This window comes from Siniperca chuatsi, linkage group LG7 (genome assembly GCF_020085105.1).
Source record: "Siniperca chuatsi isolate FFG_IHB_CAS linkage group LG7, ASM2008510v1, whole genome shotgun sequence".
In the NCBI taxonomy this organism is placed as follows: domain Eukaryota; kingdom Metazoa; phylum Chordata; class Actinopteri; order Centrarchiformes; family Sinipercidae; genus Siniperca; species Siniperca chuatsi.
The window spans coordinates 8,330,801-8,350,880 of record NC_058048.1 but is presented as its reverse complement, the minus strand read 5'-3'; the positions used below and the strand labels follow the sequence as shown (position 1 = coordinate 8,350,880).

General features: G+C 40.1%; 1 protein-coding gene across 5 annotated transcripts in view; it reads left to right on the top strand.

The window, feature by feature from the left end:
- Positions 1-20,080, top strand: part of LOC122878537 (limbic system associated membrane protein) — a 455,066-nt gene that overhangs the window by 403,749 nt on the left and 31,237 nt on the right. For all 5 annotated transcript variants that reach the window (XM_044201386.1, XM_044201387.1, XM_044201389.1 and 2 more), the window contains one exon: positions 16,439-16,564. In XM_044201386.1, coding sequence (XP_044057321.1) covers positions 16,439-16,564 — 126 coding nt within the window. The remainder of the gene's footprint in view (positions 1-16,438; positions 16,565-20,080) is intronic.

The following is a 20,080-nucleotide window of genomic DNA, read 5'->3' as shown; positions in this document are numbered from 1 at the left end:
AGGGGATAATTCTGGTGTGCCACCACGAGCAACCCCTCTCTGATCCATTGTTAATATAAAAATAGTGATCAGTGCAGCTTTAAAAGCATTACGCAGTTAATTTACTTATCTCAGAAAACACTCATAGTGTCTTATTTTTAGGCTGTAAACATTCTGAATATTAAGAGAAAATCGAAGTCCAAGGTTTGAGCACTTGAAAAGCCCACAGTAAACCCTGCAGAAGCACTGACTTGTGTGAAGGCCAGCAGTAAGCCCTGCCATTCCTCATTATGCCCGATGTGAGCATGACAGCAGACCAGTGACTAGACACATTTCCATACACCAGCCTTCCTGGGACAAGATTACATGTATTGGTCACATTGCCCATTATTCCATGTAGTTACCCAGTTGGATGAAGTAGAGGAAAGAGAGTGGGAGAAAGCAGCCGCACACATTTTTCATTGCCTTTGAACCTTCATAATGAAACGGACTCCTTGAAGTTTTAATGAAAGCAACCATTTACCATTCCCTTTTTCTTCCTGGGCTGCTGAGCTTATGTTGCTTAGACTGAAAAAAATAAAAAAATAAAAAATAAAAAAACTGCAGTCTCCTTTAATCTTCTTTATGCTGCCTGTGTGAGGTGCTCTCATGCATTTAAATGGAGCCATCCCATGGACACACATGGCAGCGGGGGTATCGACAGGGGGCTGGAGGTGAGCCATCGGGGCCACATTTCACAGACTAACCAGGCGAGCCAGTGGCCATCGGTTCTGGACAGCGTCTCCCCACTCTTTGATACAGAGGACCACTATTTCTTTCTCCATTGCCTCCGCACCCCACACACATATCCATTACTTATATAGAGCCTGCCAGTATCCTCTCCCTCCATCTTTTTCCATCCTCTATGTGACCTGGGCCTGTCAGAAAGATGGACAGCCCTTTGGCACGGTGCTCCTCGCGCTTGTGAATGCCTCTGGAAGTGAGAGTGAGTGGCACAAGTTAAACCTGACCACACCTGCTTTTGCTGAGGGAAAAAAATGAGGTTCGGTGTGTAGAGGTTGATGTCAGTGTGTGTCTGGTGTGTCACAACATGTAGCACTGAGTGTGTGGTCCTGTGCAGGCAAATATGTGGGCTTGTGACTGCCTTTTAAGAATGTCACCCTTCTGAGTTGCAACTGTGTGCTTTTTAACATTTTACCCCACTGTGGCTTAATAGAATTCTGTCACCTTTTCTTCATTGTCCATTGCCTACATTACTCAGGGTCAACTGCTGTGTTTGTGTGTGTGTGTTGTGTGTGTGCGTGTGTGTGAACTTTCTGCCACCCAGCCTCACTGGTGTTCAGGTCAATCCCACTGCTAGGCCTTGATCCCACTTTTATCACCACAGGCTAGATAAGAGAGGCAGAGCAGAGAGTCAAACATGTGGGGTTGCGACTCAGAGACATGACAACAATACTGAATAGAGTGCACTAAATATTAGCAGAAATTGCTCATTTGTAACTGGTGAGACCAGTAGGTGACTGCTGTGGTCCGTTAATGACTTCTACCTATTAGGTCCATTTATGCCCATGAAGGGGAGAGAACAGCACGAGGAAGAACTGTCATTGTTTTGTGTGCACTTTGTGTGGGTCAGTGGCACAAGCCTGCACTTCAGATGCATGCAGAGAGATATCTGATTTCAGAGGCTTCCTTATGGCTCAGTTGTACCAATCTCAGCACTGCTCCGGGCCATGTGGATTCAAACTACTTCCCTACCTTCCCTCTACTTCTCTCTACTGTCAGCATTCAGAAATGAAGTACAGACCTTCTTTCAATAGAGGCATGAACTATGCATTCTCTGTTTAGCCACACTAGCAACATAGCTTGAGGGATGGCAATGTCAATTTGTTGGTCTGTCAGTCTACCAATTTACTCCAGACTGAAATATCTCAACAGATGGATCACTTTGAAATGTTGTACAGGCATTCATGTTTCCAGCAGGATGAATCCCACTGACTCTGGTGATCCCTTGACTTTTCCTCTAGCACCACCATGACATTGACATTTGTGGTTTTGAGTTATATGTCTCCACAACTATTGGATGGCTTGCCATGAAAATTTGTACAAACGTTTTTTTCCCACTCAGCGTAAATTGAAATAACTTTGGTGATCATCTAACATCAAATGATGCCATCATTAGGGTAAAAAGTTTCATTTGTCCAATACTTTGGACTCCCTCACAGACCTGCTAGCATGTTTAATGGTCTATTTTCATTTTCATTTTATTGTTATTTATCACTCTTTTACTCTTCTTTTGACGCTTGAGCTGCTGTAACAAGCAAATTTCCCCAGTGTTGGATAAATGAAGTTTATCTTATCTTATTTGAACTGAGGAAGATATGCAGTCATTAAAGCCATTGTTTATGTTAGGAGTGTTTCAAAGAGGCTCAGAATTCATTGGCTGACATCTGTAATGTGCTTTGCATGGATTACGTATTCAGTGCTTTCTCGCGCGTGCACTTGGCTGCTCCTTCTCCTAGTGCCCACTGCCCCACCAGATGTCTGGCATGTTATTTAGTTGGACCATATGGTAGCCAGTGCTGGTGCAGTGCTTTACATAGTCTTGTGGCACTCTCCTGCCACACAGAAGACTTGGTATGTAAACACTTCTCGTGATGGAGCTTATGTCTTGTTGATGGAGGGCTGCTTTTCAAAATGCTGGTGTTGGGACAAGTTTAGGGGATTGAAAACTTATGCTGACTGTTTTCAGTAAATGGTTAGTCAATGAATGCCATTCAAGTATTTGATCGCAAATTTTGCGAGAAGGGGTGTGACAGAAATGTTCTCGTCTGACTATATTTTGTATTAAATAAGCAAAAATACGACATCAGACTAGATGTACTTTCTATAAAGTGACTTAAACTTCATCTTGATATTGCTGTGTTAAACTTATTCCACACTCAGATTAAAGTTTTTCTTTTGGAAGCACGCACATGCACTGTAATCAAAACGGAGGCCCTCGGAGAAACTAAAAATACATCTCACTAATGAGAAAAAAATTGCTTATCACTTATGGAGGGAAACTATTTATGACTCTTCATTACAATACGCTGCTCTCTAATGTATGGCCATCTCACAGCTACAGTAGCTGAGTGTTGTCAAATACGTGCCTCTTCCCAGCACTTTGATGGCACAGCTACAGATTTGATGGGAAATATTTTTCCCTGGGAGGGTCTTTGAGCGTTGGCACTGGTCGGCTGCTGCAGTGGCCACTGTGGTAAATAACATATGGGCTTGTTATCGCTCCTCAGAGCTAAAAAACACTCTCCCAACACCAGCCACTTGCTCATTAGACTGCAGCTCAAGGCAAAGCACAGAAACAGGGAGAAGGAAAGAAGACAGAGAAAGAGTGACAGTTATTAGGCAAGAGTCGGGGGGAGACAGAATGGCAGAAAACAATGACAATAGAAGAAATGCAAGGCATGATGGGAGGGAGAAAGAGACACAGAGAGACGGAGATTGTGTATATGTAACATTGGTGCCCAAAATGGATATTTGCATCCAAGTTTGCACGTTTTCGTCAACGAGAAAAAGAGTTTATGAAAGAGGAAGTTAAAAGGCAGCAAAAGTGACACCCAGAGAGACATATGAGAGAAAGCGAGATGGCGAACACACCCCTCCCACCAGCTGGTATAGCAGCAGCAGCAGCTGTGAGCCCAGTCATAGGCTGTGCGTGTGCATGTGTATGCGTGCGCGTGAGGAGCACTGTGGGGTGGTCTCCAGCTAAGTGTGTCAGGTGCTACCAGCTGTTCACAGCTCTTCACACAGTGAGAACCAACAAGCTGGTTGAGAGTCTACAGATCTGGAACCCAATCAACACTAACACAGTGGCAGCTCTTCGTTTTCACATTTCCGGGCACAAAGTTGTGCAAACTCTGTCTGCTATAGATTTTCCCAATCAATGTTACTCCTTATTTTATCTTGTATGTCTTTTCAGTTGTTTTAAGTTGTACATAGATTTTCATACTCTAATGATTATTTTATCATCTATTACTCTTGTTGTTATTTTTCTATCAATTGACTGATTATTTAAGCTGTAAAACAACAGAAAATGGTGAAAAATGCCCGTCACAATTTCCCAGTGACCAAGATGGCATCTTTAAATAGCGTCTTTTCTCCAGCCGATTGTCTAAAACCTTAAGATATTCAATTAACAATTATATAAAACAGAGATAATCAGCAAATCCTAACTTTTGAGGAGCTGAAAATAGAATATGTGGGGTTTTTCGAGAATTAACTAATAATTTAATCAAGTGATTATTTCATCACTACACTAATGCTCTTTTATTACTTACATAAAAAACATCTAATCAGTTCAATTAATTAATCCTCTTGTCATTTTTTAACTTGTTGTACATTTGAGAAACCACAGCCCCAACTATCGTGTCGTGCTTCATTTATAATTAGGAGTGCAAACCTGATCCGATCAATTCTGAATAAATTATTTTTGCTTTGGTCTGTATCCTTTTACCTTTGCTGGGGTGGTATTTACCAACAAGCACTTTGCCCTTGGCGCTTGGCCTTACTGAGGAAGGAAAATAAGCAGCTCATGAAATTTCCTGTGACAGCCTAGGTTTGGCTTGTGCTGTGTTGTGAATATACTGTATAGTGCTCACACAGGCACTAAACTGTTAACGTGCCTACTGTGTTGTGTGGATCAGGAATAAGGAGTGCTGTAAGCTGTTTATTGCAGTATCACATCACAGAGAGCTGCAGGTACATCCATAAAATGGACTGTTAGATTCTCATCCATTTAAATCCTATTTAGCTCATCGCTGACCGGTGACTGTCATATGGATTACAGGGTCTGGCGGAAGAGTACAGTAATGTGACATATTTGGAAGCTAAAACTAAAGTCACAATTAAATAGCGCTTGGAAAGCATCTGACTTCCATGATTTTGTGTGCTTGAAACAGAATAATAAAGCAGGAAAAGGATAGCAGCTAGGGAGAGAGGGGCAAGGGGTTACTCAAGATAATCCACAGACCTTGTTGTGAGCAGTTTCATGTATGAACTATTTTCTTTCTAGCGAACTACCCTGCCGACCGTATCACCGTGCAGAAGGAAGCATGCATCTACTCATCTTGTGGAGATTTAGTTATAGTTTAGTTTATAGCTAACTGATGCTGCTAGCACTCAAATGCAGGAATTAAGTATGTAATTTGATACTAATTATAAGGAAACAGAGACAGAGTTGTTTGAGTTAGGCTAGTTGTGTTACGATTATTAGCAGTTATTGATTTTCAGAAATTTTTTTAAGAACTGTTAAAATATTAACTGTATTGGAAAAACTGACAGAGATCAATTTAAAGTAAAGATTCATTTGAATATTAATTCTCCATATTCATTTAAATGTATAATTGCCTGTAGAAAAATTTTACATTTGTGTATGTTCTGTTGAAAATAATGTGCACTTACTGAAAGCAATTAAATGTAGTGTACTTACTGAACACTGTATTCATTTTACCTATAATGGGGCCTGTAAAATAAGGCATTACCATAATTTTTCATTTAACTGTGACTGAAATGTTTTTGCTGTACATCTGATGAGTGGAGTAAAACAATCTGCTGCTCGTCATTTCACTTGTCTCACAGGGCATCAGCCAGACTGCATGTACTTTTTTGTACCTATATGTGCTTTTGGGTATGTGAATTTCTTTATATACAGATTATATCGTTATGCATCAGGTAGCTTGTGCACATCGATCCCAGTGCTCCTTTGTCACAATTATAAGAGTGCTGAGAGTCCATCAACTGAGCTGCAGACTGAAATAAAGAACCTTTGGACCCAATCTCAGTTTAAAAGTTAATGGCTGCTAACCAAGGAGTCTGGAGGCCTCGAGTCTGGGGAGGGGTCTGAATTGTGAATTGTCACACATGCACACACACACACACACACACACACTTAAATGCCCATGCACCCACAGAGATATACACACTTAGACTCTCCCCATTATGCGGTGCACTTTATCTGGTGTATTGTAGCAAATTGAGATAAATCAGGTAGTAGTGATTAGTGCTGATTGCTGGTTTGACTTCCACAGAACATCCTTGAGGGCCTTTAAGGATCAGGGGAATTATGCTGAAAGTCCATCTGAATGCCGCAATAAGTCAAGCTGTAACTTAATAGACCCCTTTTAATGCCTGGGTGAACAATGACACAGTATGTTGTTGCTTTGAACTTCAAGTTTCACTTTGAATCTGCATAAATCAGTAAGATACTCTCTAGGTTTGCTAGTGTGTTAAAGCTTTATTAATAATAAATGAATACAAAAAATATTATGTTGTTCTTACTGGAACACCAATGAGAGAAACATGAGAAGACGAAAAAATGATTTGCGCAACATCATTGACCCCCTGTCGTGAACCCAGGTCTTGCTGAACCAGCTGTACTGAACCAGCTGAGACTGGAAGTGGCTTTGGAATAAGAAAGAGAAGGTGATGGTCGTGTCACACTGGGAGGAAAATGGGAAGTGGTGGGGCGTAAAAGGCATCTAAACTGAGCTGCATAGGTATGTGGGTTGTGGGAGGGCATGTGGTCTCTAATAACCCTTGTCTAGACAAAGTGACATAATGAGGAATAGCATTTGGAAGTGGAAGAGCAAAGGGCAGGAAGTGGTATTAAACAGTTGAAGAAATGGTACCTGTAGAGGGAAAAGTGGCCATTGCAGCCAAGATTCTATAACCCTGGGTTTAGCTTGTCTAGCCATCTTTGTTTTTCTCATTATCATGAGATATCGTAAGCCTCTAAATCATCTGATGGCTTGAATGCAAAATCTGTTTTGCCTTTTTGGCAAGCCCTCCACACTTTGTGGCTGTACAAAGCTATTGCTCCTAAGGAGGCAAAGCATTTACGGAGGTACCTCCGTTAGGCCAAGATAAGAATTACAGTTTATATGGAATATATAAACACAGACATTTTTCATAAGGGCTCGAGCTGCCATTAGTTGGTTTTATGAAAAAAAAAAAAATACTCTCTGTGGCATTTCCTCTTCTTTGACCCTCCCTGGCTGCCTGTGTAGATCCTGTTAGCAAAAACTGCTACTACACCTTTTACTTTACACCTGTGTTGCTTCCCCTCTTTCAGTACAAACACCAATTAAATGTTCATGTGATTTACGAGTTGCTGCCCTTGCGGGACACTCACTGGAAAAACACTTCTCAACATAGACTGAAAAACCATTTCCTTAATTAATCACCTTGGTGTCCCCAAGTAGAGCGAGGTGTACATATCAGGGATGGACGGAAATGTGATGGGTCTCAAATGCAGAAAATCCTCCTTCAGAAAAACACAGAGAAAGCTCCTTTTTTTTCCTCCCTCGCTTCCATCGGCGCCTCCAGCAGGCCATTGCATCTGTCTCATATCCGGTACTTCCTTTGAAAGTTTCGTAGGCATCTTGGGTTTTTAGAGCACTGCCGCTGCTAACGGCTACAATTGGGATGGGAGGAGGTGGTGTCTTCTTCTCTTGTCATCACCTCTCACATCTGCCTTTTCTTCTTCTCTTCTGTTTTCATAACAGCTAAGAGGGCAGAGGGGGGAGGGGGGACCCACTGGCATTTCCAGGCCACTTGAGCTTCTTCTCCTGCAGCAGCGTCAGCCCACTTCTCAGACCTATGCATTTTCTTTCCTTTCAATTCTGCAGTGCCAGGCACAGAGGAATTGGCGTGTATGTGTGTCGCTGCAGAAAACACGCCCCGAGGTCTCAGATCAAATGAGATCCGTGTTCCTCTATATTTTGCATGCGGTGACGTGATAGTAAACGTGTGTTCAAGTGTGTGTGTGTGTGTGCGCGGCTTATGCAATGCAGATGTATCTTGTCATTACATCGAGTAACAACGTCAACATGAATAATTGAAGGGAATAACGGGGGATACTGACAATGATTCACACAGTATGGGGACTTACTCTCTAAGCTACAGAAAATATAATGTGTGTTTTTGACTGCACTTGTGCTCATGCATACAGGTGTGTGTGTGTGTGTGTGTGTGTGTTTGTGTGTGTGTGTGTGTGTGTGTGTGTGTGATTCAATACGATACAACCGACGGCTCATCCACAAGGCTTAGTGTTAATCTAAAGAGATATTCTTTATCAACACTAGCACATTGCAGACATTTGGAGATGTAGCATGGCGATTACATTTTACTCCTTTCGTTGCTCCTCTCTCCTTTGGCCTTTTTCCTTTTTCAAAAGTCATAAGCCATATTATGTAAGAGTGTGTGTGTGTGTGTGTGTGTGTGTGTGTGTGTGTGTGTGTGTGTGTGTGTGTGTGTGTGTGTGCTTCTTCTCTTCCTTTGACCTCAAATGGCCAAAATGCAGAGAAAAAGATTGATGATAGTCTTTTCTTTTCAACCCTTGAATGGTCAAGATTCCCTGATTGTCGCTGTCTTAGTGTCTGCAAAAACTGACCTTACAAGATTGTCGTGTAAGGTCAAGGTGCGAAAGTGGAGATGCAGAAAAAGGCTAAATCAGGCACCCCGTACTCAATCTAAGTTGTGACAGGAGCCACCCTGGTGGCCAACAGGCAGATTTTATTTGTCTTTTTGGGGGCCTTTGGAGGGGAGGTTTGGGCTGACCTTGTTTTATAGAAAGCAAGTAATTGGCAGTAAAGCTTCCAAGCACTAAAAGCTAAAAGCTAAAGAGCCGCGAGTGCTTTCTCCTGATTATGTTCTAATGGTTTCAAATTAGCTAAGCATAATCGCACGCCTCTTCTACACTCGCTGCCACATCACTCCTCCAAATGTCACATTGAGAGCCAGCGGGGGGTAAATGTAGGAGGGAACAAAAAGAGCCCAAGGGGAAAAATACAAAACGTGTAAACTGTTATACGCAGAACCAGTGACAGTACAGATGATTTATTGCTGTACAATACTTGTGTATTCAATATAAAAGAACTGTAGAACCTTTGCTGTGCTTGTAAAAAATACTTCAATTTAATGTTCTTTTATTTTGACAGTGCAGCTTACATTGTGTCCACACAGTCACATGTATTTTCTTGTTTTAACCAATAGTCTGTGATGGGGCGAGGTAGGAGAATGAATTTCACAGTCAAAGCCCAAAGCTGTCTAGTTGTTTATTGTTTCCTGTATGTGTGCTAAAGAGTGGGATAGAGTTTGGTGCAGTAATCCTTGAATTGTAATGAACAGTTTACCTTGAATATAAACCAATCTGACAGAGTCCAGGTGGGCGAGGTTGCATCCTGTATTATCTGCTGCCTTCCCTGCTTGTGTTCAAAGGCTAATTTAATACTCAATACGCCTGCATCTGAGATGGAGCAAACAACAATGTTGAAATATTTTTGATACATCAGAGAATATACCACCTGTGACTATAATATTATATATTATATTATCTTATCCCCACTGCCATTGTGCAGCTCAACAGCAGCTAAGGAGAACGTGGAATTACTGAGCTGAGCCAGCATGCAGCACTCTATATTTAGTATTTAATTTTTAACTCCCACCGGTCTACTCTTTAACTTAACTTAGTTAAGTTTGTTAGCACAAAGCATTTTACTGTATGAAATTGTACCATATTGTGTTGTCTTTTTATGTGCACATTGATGTTCTTATATGTACTGTATTGTATCTTTACATGTGCCATGCACCAGCGAAAGACCGATTTCTATGATTGCCTGCATGAATGGACAATAAAGTTTTGAATCTTGAGAACAGAGAGTGAGAAATGCAGGGGTATAGGAGTACTGGGAAAATGCGTTACAAGTGTGTTACCATAGACTGGATAGAGATATAGGGCTCTGGTTTTGTGGTAGATGCAAGCAGCTCTTAAAATGCCCTTTATCAGCCTGTTGGTGTATTTGTGTCCTGCAGTTTGTTATGCAGTTATACAGCAAGTGTTGGTCCGGTCTCTTCTCTATTTGCACTCACTGTATGACAAATGAGGGATGATGCCTTTTTTTTTGGCTGTATCTTTCAGGTCAAACCATTTTTTGGGCATTTTTATTAAGAGTACACAGTGTTCACAGCATTATTCCCCCTCCCCTGTGGTGTGGCTTTTGTTAAATTGGACAAGCCAGTTGTGAAAGTGCCAAACATCATGGTTTTGCTGAATCACATTTGGTGAATCACAGAACCTCAATCTCTTTGTCCATGAAGTTCACCTAATTGATCCATATTCCTACAGCAAGTTGTCCTACATTTAGCCTACTGTTGCCTTTTATAAGCACCTTCTGTACCACATATGGCAAATTGGGGAACTGTTTTAGTTGTAAATGAGCATGTTTATACATGAGCATATGTGGAGCAGGTGGGATTTACCGTTGTTCATGGCACACAGTCATGTATATGCATGTGTAATTAATACCAACTGTCTTGTTCATACTTGCAACACAAATTTAGAAATTGATCTATGCAGGCTTTGAATCTGCAGAACCCTGGATTACATTCAGTTACAATGTTTTTTCCACGTTCAATGTCAACTTGCCAATGCTTTCTGCAATATCTGCGCATTGCAGCTACAGTATTGTTAAGGCAAGAGATTGCGCTTATGGTAAATGCAATATGGTTAAAGCATAGTTAGGGTTAGACAACCACAACACTCGGTTAAGGTTAGGAAAAGATTGCAGTTTGGGTAAATAAAGATACAAATGTAATTGTAAGCCTGTGATGGTTGGCTAAACACCCATTCACCACCCCGACCTCTACACCCTTGCTTTCCACTTCATGACATACAGTATAGGGCACACTACTTCCTGTGTTGGTATTAATATTTGCATTGGTAGTGAAGCATAAGGTGCAGTATCTTCCAGTATGGATGTAATTCCTAGGGATGCACCATTCAGCTGATAGTTTGGTGAACAAATGCAAACTTAATACTTGGATAAAAATACATAAACACAATTGCACAAATCACAAAAATAAAGTTCAGTGTAATTACAGCAAGAGAGACAGTAAAACACTCTATTTTTTTTTTTAAGTAATAGGTTATTTCAACCATTAACTGTCATCATCCACAGCGGATTTAAAACTGCTTGAAAGCCTTTTCCTTAAATGGATGAATCTCACAGCCACCTGAAGGTTACAAGACAGATCCTCCAGTTTAAAGGTGCAGAGCCATTACGCGTCTTTCATTAACGTTGTCGAATGGTTAACAACGGCTTAAGACACATATATAGAGTACTTCCATTGATAATAGTCAGTCCTGTCATGTGTAGCCCTTAATTGCAGCTCCACATGAATCCATTTTGGGAGGTTTCATGCCATAAAATCATTTTGAACACTTAATCACAATATTGTCTTGATTGGAGTATTTGGCAATAGTTGCAATATTAGGTGCATGCAAATATAACCAGTAATGAAAGGAGAGAGTGTGGTTAATCATGCAAAGATACAAGTTTAATGCTTTCATTCCCTTCCATTTCTTCCCGATGGTGAATAACTACGGAACTGCCTGTGGCATCTCTCTCTTCTCTATGCATTTAATACAGTTAATGCACAAACCTACAAACACAAACACATTCCCCCCTAATTACTATTGCTCTCTCTGGCTCTATCTGCTCTTTCTCACTCTCTGTCTTTCACTCTCTCTCTTTTCTTTCTTTCTTTGAAGTTTGAAATTAGAGTTGAAAGCAAGGTCAGTGCATTTATAACGTTTTCATCAGAGATTCATTATTTTTGAGGAATTGGAAAACCAAACCAAATAGGAGATCATTAGCCGGAGAGGATGTTTTGGGGGGCATTGAAAGCTGTCAAACCTGAAGATAAAAAAATCTCCTGTATACTGTAGCTTGGCTATGGATGGAAATTAATTCTACTTTGGGGAGTGTATGAGAAAAATGAAATTAAAACAGAATGCATTAGAAAATAAATTCTCCAAGGTGTAGAGTGTATATGTGCAAGGGAGTGTGCACCTTTGTATTGTACACCATGTGACATTAAATGTGGGTGTTTTTAGCTCCATGTATGTTAAGTAAGGCAATTTTATTTATATAGCCCAATATCACAATTTACTATCGCTACAGCATACAACACCCTCTGTTCAATTTGGATAAGTATGTGTCTATACCATAATTCATGCAACCACAGCCATAGGGAAAGCATTAGCAGAGAGTGCAGCATATCTCTATAGAATAGAAATTGTGGCGGTAAAGTTCTTTTCAAAGAGCTGCCCTTTCCAACATTGTTCCTTGAAGGTTGACCTATGACTAAGATTTCAATTGACTCCTTTATTCTCCTTCCTCCCCCTTCACTGTTGACAGCTGGACATCAAGCACTATATGGCCATGAGAGCTGAAATGTCATTCACACTTCTTTCCTTCACTATTGTCTTCCTTTCTTCATCTCCTCTCATTTTCCACTTTTCTCCCCATCTTTCCTCTTCCCTTGCCTGCCCTCCCATTTATAGAGGTGACAGGGTTATCAGAGTATGAGTAGTTGTTTTTTAACCGATCCATTTTTATCTTTGCCTCCAAGGATTAATTCTGCAGTCACACATCCTACTCAGCCAATCAACTTCCCCGTCCCACCCCACCGCTTTAGTTGTTTTTTTTTTTGGGGGGGGGGGGCAATTGGATTCTTCGTCACCTCAATCGAGTGCCTCCGCCCAGGCACCCTCTGCCCGTTCCATCTTCCCATATCTGGAAAACACATCTTCATTTTGGCTTGTTCATTTGACTACAGCAATAACTCTGTACGACTTCATTTAAAATACTGTTTGGCACGATTGTGAAAGTCTTGTCAGTTGGAATTAGAGAGATGGGTTACTTGGGTGTGTGTGTGTGTGTGTGTGTGTGTGTGTGTGTTAGAGAGAGAGATATTAGTTGGGGGGAGGCTGTTAGTGATGCCGTACAGAGACAAAGCTTCAATAATAACCTTGCTGAAGAAACAATCTGAAAGAGACAAACACTGAAATATTGTTTCTTAGAAAACATGGTTGACATGGAGGAATGGGGCAGCTTTATTTCAATTCAACACAGCGACTCCTATCAGATTTAGATCGCATCTGAATTCCCACATGATGCAGCTCTCACAAATGTGTTTACAACTTGGAACTCTTAAATGCTTTCAGTATAGATTGTCCATATGTTTTTGTTAGTTACACAGTCAGCTAGGCAAATACAGATTTTTTTTTTGTAGTAAATCAAAACAAGTCAAGAGGTGGCAAAGCAGCTTCAATATAGGCACCAAAATGAAAGGTGTGAAACTGGAAACATGCCTCACAGTAAGAGGAAGCCACAGTACCTGCTAGCATGGATAACACCTACAACAAGAGTATGTATACTGCAGTCTTTCTTGTAGGGCCACTGAGTAACTTTAATGGAGCAGTTGGCGTTTAAGTGCCCTGTTTATGGACAAATTGACAACAGTTGTTGAGAGCTGGCAGAGTCTGTTACTTTCCACACCAGCTTTTTGCAACTGATTGTGCTGCTGTTGACACTTTTTAACAGGTAATCTATAAGCTTTCATGGTTTACTTTCCAACCCTGCTTTTTATGTGTAAATGATTTGGATGGCTAAATAAATGGGAATCTGATTTTAGAGTTGTTTAGAGAGTGTTATTTTAATCATGCCAATTAAGGTTTATTGCACTATTATGCATGTCAAAGCCACACACTCTCGCACTTCATTTGAATGACATACAATAGTCTACATGCTCACTGATGGTTCAGAAAGAACTGTTTTTAACTTGAAGAACACGCACACAGAGAGGTGCAGGCCAGCGTTAGCTTCAATGCAAGTCCATCAAAAATGGCTTCCTGTCTTCCATGTCTACTTCCTCATTAAACCCTCTCAGGCTTCATGGGGTCAACTGAATTATATTTGTTCTCAAAGAGAAAAGTAAGTAAGGGTTAAGTAAGTAAGTAAGTAAGCAAGGTCAATTCTTTGAAGTCTGTTAGGGTTATTCATAAATTTTAAGAGATGGAAAGGATTGGAGTATACTGTGATTAGAAAAAATTGTTTGAAAAATGAGGTTGAAAGAATGTGTTGCATTATATTGAAAAAATTCACATTTGGTGATTAAAGCATGGTGCACTGCAGAAGAGTTTTTCAACGTGTTTTAATTTTTAAGAAAGGCCTCTAAATTATCTATTACATCCCAATCAGGATTACAAATATGAATCCCAAATACAGTATTTAAAGTTAGTGAAAAAGCCAAAACAATTTTTAGAAATGTCCTTTAAGTAGTGTATTAATAAAATGGTGTTATATAGAGACTCACAAAACATTACGAGGCAGAAAAACACTCAGATGCAGACATTCAAACATAAAACAACAACAAACAACTCTTTTTCTACTCGTATTGTGTCTAAATGTAGCGCTTGAAGCACCTCAGCATATTTAACAAAGTTGATATACTTACACGATTCTTGCAATTTTTGGGTTGCATCCACACGGTTGAATTATTGTAAGTCGCTTTGGATAAAAGCTTCAGCTAAATAAATGTAATGTAATGTAAAAACAGGAATACAAGTGAGTTAAAAGTGTGCAGCTCCCTCCTTCTAATATCTGCAAATTGACAACACATTTTCTTTTCTTCTTGACTTTAGATATAGTGAAGAATTGATTTTGTGTAGGTAAAGGTACAGTTCATAATTTAGAATATAATGACAACACCAAATGACGAAACGTTGTTAAAGTGCGTTCATTGATTGCAACAACTCCTGTGGTTTTAAAAGCATTGTTACTCTCTGGGTTAGTTCAGTGTAACGGCAGGGTCACATTTCGGGAACAGAAGAAGGCAAGTGACTTAGCAAGCTTTTTCTCTACGTCATGTTTAACTGGTGCACAGGGATTTTTGTAGATTATTTATAAATTAACGTGCACCTGCAAAATTTTCCAGACTCAAGCATCCCATGTTATTTCTTAGTCAGAGGACTCGTTTTCAAGATGACCAGGGCTATTATAAAATGAAGAAAGATTTAATGTGAACGGTTCCATTCAAGATATATGATGGATAAGAAATAATAATAAACATCTCCAAACATCACCACCTACACTGGAGCTCCACAAGGCAGTGTCCTCAGCCCCTTCCTCTACATTCTATACGCTAATGACTCACACACCAATGACATCCACAAAGACTCTCTGCTCTCTCTGTTGTCTCCCACATCACAGTGAATTATTTACAATAGCATCATAACCTATAACTTACAAAGGCACCTATTTACAGCAATATTTAGCAATAGTGAACTATTAATACTTCAATGGGTTCAAGCTTATGCCTCACCTAAACACAGGATGGAACACAGGTGTTTCGCTGAGAATGATAGGGTTAATTTAAGAGAGACGACGTGGCCTAAGGTGTGTCAGGCCCTAAGGAATGTAGGCCGGATAAATGCATGCATAACTGAAATTAGAATAGTAAATCCACTTATCACAGTTTAGAGAAAGAAACAAAGTCATTTGCCCACATTATGCGTGCTCCAACATTCATCATATTCCAAAGCCATTGATCATTATTTGTATTTCTGGCCTCATATCTGTATATACAATACTTTATCCCAACCACTTCATCCACTGTTTGTGAAAACAGTGATGTATGCCCTCTACATCCTTCATGATTGATTGCATCTTTGCTGCTGACTCGCTTTAAAACAGACTGTACCTTCTTAATTCATCTGAGCTGTTTTTGCCAGAGTAAAGGTTTCTCCAGGTTTCTGTTTGTTTGTGTGGGAGTGAGAGCAGTAGGAGTGAGGAGTAGATGGTGATCGCAAGGCAGGAGGATCATTAAACGCTGCATCGAGATGAAATAGCTCCGTGTTAATTTGAACATCAGTGTCACACACACACACACACACACACACACACACACACACACACAAAGATTCTTCATTGCACCTTTAGATTTGATTTGTATATTAAAGCCTACTTTTCTGAAAGTACGTGTCTGAACTCTGAAGAATCAGTGCCAAGCGTCTGGTGGGTCCCCATATGACAAGAGAAGCAATCTGTTTTCATGAGCTCAGGTCCCGCGGCAGGAGATTAAATTGCTTATTTGGATCCTGGGTTGAGAAAGTTTACTGTAAGTACCTCTGAGGGATATAGCAGTAGGAAAAAAAAGGTTCTCCAAAGCTTTTCTAAACTCTTCCTTTCACTGAGAGAATCAAGGTCAGCTTGTGTTTGCATTTAATCGCTGTTTATAGCCAACAGTTTCTATGAAGAGATGGCAGAGGATGTGATGGGACCAAAGCAGCTGGCATGGTAGACTAGTGTGGTTTTTATTGGAAAAGTCTCAGTTATTTTGTTGAGTGACAATGTGTTTTACAGAAAGATGAATAAAACACTATTGCATTTAAAGTTCTGTAAAAAAGAACAAAAATGTCAGTCAATGTCTACAAGCTGACACCCCTCAGTAAGCTCTGGATCTTGGTCTGTGTGAGCTACTGTAAAACACACTTTGCTCTTCATACTCATAAACAATAGCAATCTTGATAACATTGATGTCATTTCTCTTGTGTCTCCAGTTCCAGCCAACATCTACAAGGTGTCAGAAGACATCACAGTGAATGAGGGCAGTAACGTGACACTCAGTTGTTTGGCCAGTGGCAGGCCGGACCCTGCAATCACCTGGCGTCTGCTCAACCCCTCAGGTAAGAACCATCCAATCAGTACTCATTATCATTTGTGTCAGTCTAGATGTCTGGCCAATGGTGTGCCAGATTATTTCATTATCTAAATACTAGATCGTTTTTTCAAGTCACCCAAGAAGCTAAATCTCTCTGCGAACATTAGCCGTGGTGCTATATGTAAGGGCTACAGAGGCAAAAGATATGAACAGCATACAAAATCCCTGCCACAAACGTCACACCACTTTTTCACACACTGTGGGTTACAGTGGTGACAGAATATCCAGTATCAATTGAGCATAAACAGTATATATATAGAATATACAGTGTATATATATATATACATATATATAAGAAACCCTTTAGAACTTCACATCTTAATCATCATAATCATCAGATTCAGACTTTTTCTTCAGTATCAAAGTGGTCCTGTCATTGTTGTCTTTACAGTGAAAACAAGAACTGCGAGCAGCCAAAGCAACATGAATTCCTGTGATGCATTCGTGCCAAAATGCAAACAAATAAGCTAAAAACACAGATGTGTAGACATTCAGCAAGGATGTTCAACAACTGTTCATCAGTCTTCACCAGATTGTTGGGCAATGCAGGATAAAGTCTGACTGATGTTCACATCTGTTATTGTTATTTTTATCCTATGATCTGATATTGAAGATTTTTTTCAGAAACACTTCTAATGACACTTCATCTGGACCTCCCCCCACAGCATGCACAACCTCCTTAAAAAATGCAGTAATGTTGCCTGGGTCCAGACCTTTGAATCCGCCCACTCTGCCGAGTTGACTGATTCTGGTCTGGCATCATGGCATGAAACAGTGGTTTCTCGGTTGAAAAAGCCATTACTCAGTGAGTGCCATGGGGGGACTAACGATTAGTCAGTGCCACGGGCGGGACTAACACCGTTGTCAAGCGATTGTCAAGCTGTGTGCGGAGGAGTAATAACAACAATTTTTGACCTCCATAGACAAGATAGATGCTGCAAATTTATTTTACATAGACGACATGTCTTCTCAGTATCGCCCGACATTGTAGTTGCTCCACTCATCAAACCCCAGCAAAACCAGTCAGTGTCGACTTAAAATGACATTAGATTCAGGCGGATACATTGGTCTCTAGCAGGCCTGGAATTTCGTAAATTTAGGTGTTCGGCCACTTGGCCTGCAGTGGGGTAAATTTTTTTTTGAGGGGCACAAAGGCCATATGCCAGGACATCAAGGCCATAGTTAAAAACGTGATTTTGCTTCACTTAAATAGACAAATCCATTTCTAAAAGCAATAATGCCTTTTTAATAAACAGTGTAAGAGAGAAATAAAATCACAGTTTTTATCAAAAGAATAATTTATTTGTCATTCGTATTAGAAACGTTTTTTTAAGTCACAAACAAATTAGCAACGAATCAATGTACTTGGTAAATATATCGTTATAACTTGATTTGCATAGGCTATTGGTTTAGGTTATAGTTTACGCTTACCTTTATTGACACGTCGTCTTCGGGGTCACTGGGTCGCTGTGCTGAGCATCTTTCCTGTCACCAAAGAAGGTTGGTAATGCGCATGTGCAGCTCTCAACAAAGATTAGAAGGAAGCGAGATGGCTCACTCATTAGTTACTTCCATCATCAGCTCCAGCAAAAATGATGTGTTTAATTCAGAATGTTATTGATTGAGACTTTTTAAAAACAAGTTTTTACATCTTCTGGATGCAGTCTGATGAGGTATATGATATGAGGATATATGGTGATGACTTATGTTTACATCACATCTATAAGCATATATGTGTGATATGTGATGTGTGTGATTATATTAAAATTATATTATTATATATTTATATGATATTTATTTTTTAATACAATTCTGTCTTGTATTTTCTCACTTTTAAAACTTCTTTCTCAAATCATGCTGTATTTTTTGTGTTTTTTTGTATTTTGTGAGCAGTTTAACTCATACATATACTGTACATATGAGAAGCATAAATGGCTGTAGAGAATGAACTTCCCGTATAGGTCTTGCCTACTTCTGAAAACATCAAAATGGCAGATAAAAAAGTGATATTTTTGTGAAATAAACCATTAACGATACAACTACTAACTTTGTGTTAGTAAGGGGGTGTTTATTTAACCATGGGGAGACTCTGTTATATAGTAGGTTCTCATGTATGATAGCCATGTTGATGTTTGAACATACTATCAAAGTGTGTACAGGTCCTGTGTTGGTACATCTCTCCATATATGTGCGTTCAGAGAGTGGCGATACTGTTGCTTTGGGATTCAATCCAATTTCATAGAAAAGAATTATGTCTCCCACAGCTGATAAGCTTGTAGTGTGATGGATGGAGATGCTCGAGTTGACAACATCTCAGTTTGAAAGCCATTCTATTTGTGTGTCTTTATCAATTACTGCGCCGGTATGTCAGCGCTTCAGACATGTTTCGTCAGATACATCTGTTTCTTGCACCTGCAAGCTGAACAACTTGGATGGGTGTATTTGTTTGCATTAAAGGAGTGTGATTTGTTCAGCCTGATCCTGCGAGCCATATGGATCTGACTGGCTGCTTTACAGAGCTGTGGTGAAAATTGAAAGCTCCCCTTCATTTCCTTCCTGCGAAACAAAAGAGGAGCCCTGAAGGTTCAGATGGCTCACAAAGTTACTGTAGGTAAATCTCCTTTGTAAGTTTAAACAGCTTAGAGGGAAGGAAAAAAATATCCTATAGTAAGTTTTTCAAGCTGATATGAACTGGGCCTTAGTAACTACGACTCTGCATGTTCTGTACAATTCCTTCCATAGGGTAAGTTTTTCTTGTCATTATTCCCTTTCTCTATGTTTTGTTGAGGAAGTAGTAGGCAGACCACCTTCGACAAGTCTTTGTTCTTTACTGAAACAGTGTGAACAGGGAAACAGAAACAGTGTGATAGAAGGAAAATCCCGTCAGTGTCCTGGCAGGATTGGATCCTGGAAGTCTACCCAGGCATGTGGCTCAAGAGATGGGGGTCCCACACCATTTGAATACACTGGCACTGTTGTTATTTTTGTTGTTGTTTTGTGAGTGTCTTTCACCACAGAATCCATAAGAGTCTAACCCAGTTCGAGAGCATGTGGGGGACTGCTGAGAGAGATAATGATGTCTGGCAGCCTGTGGTCTTACTTTTTCAGGCATTCGCCTGCCTGGGCGGTAACGCTGCTTTGCTCTGCTAGCGAAGCTCTCAACTATTTGCTGGGACCACAGATGTTCATGACTCACAAAATGCCAGTCCAAGTCAAGACTCAAGTCTTTTACTCAGAGCCCGAGTCAAGTCTCAATTCTACAGTATGAGGATCAAGCTTAAGTCTCCATAATGGTTTAAATTTACTAACAATATGGCTATTTCCACAAATGTCACTGCAAATTAGTCATGTTTTTTATAGTTATAAGGGGCCGCTATTGTGATTACTTTAAAGCACATTATCAAGAGGGTACAGTAATCGCAGTAGAGAAAATTAATCAGGAGCTATTTTTCAGGATTCCTTAGTCTTTTATGATAATACT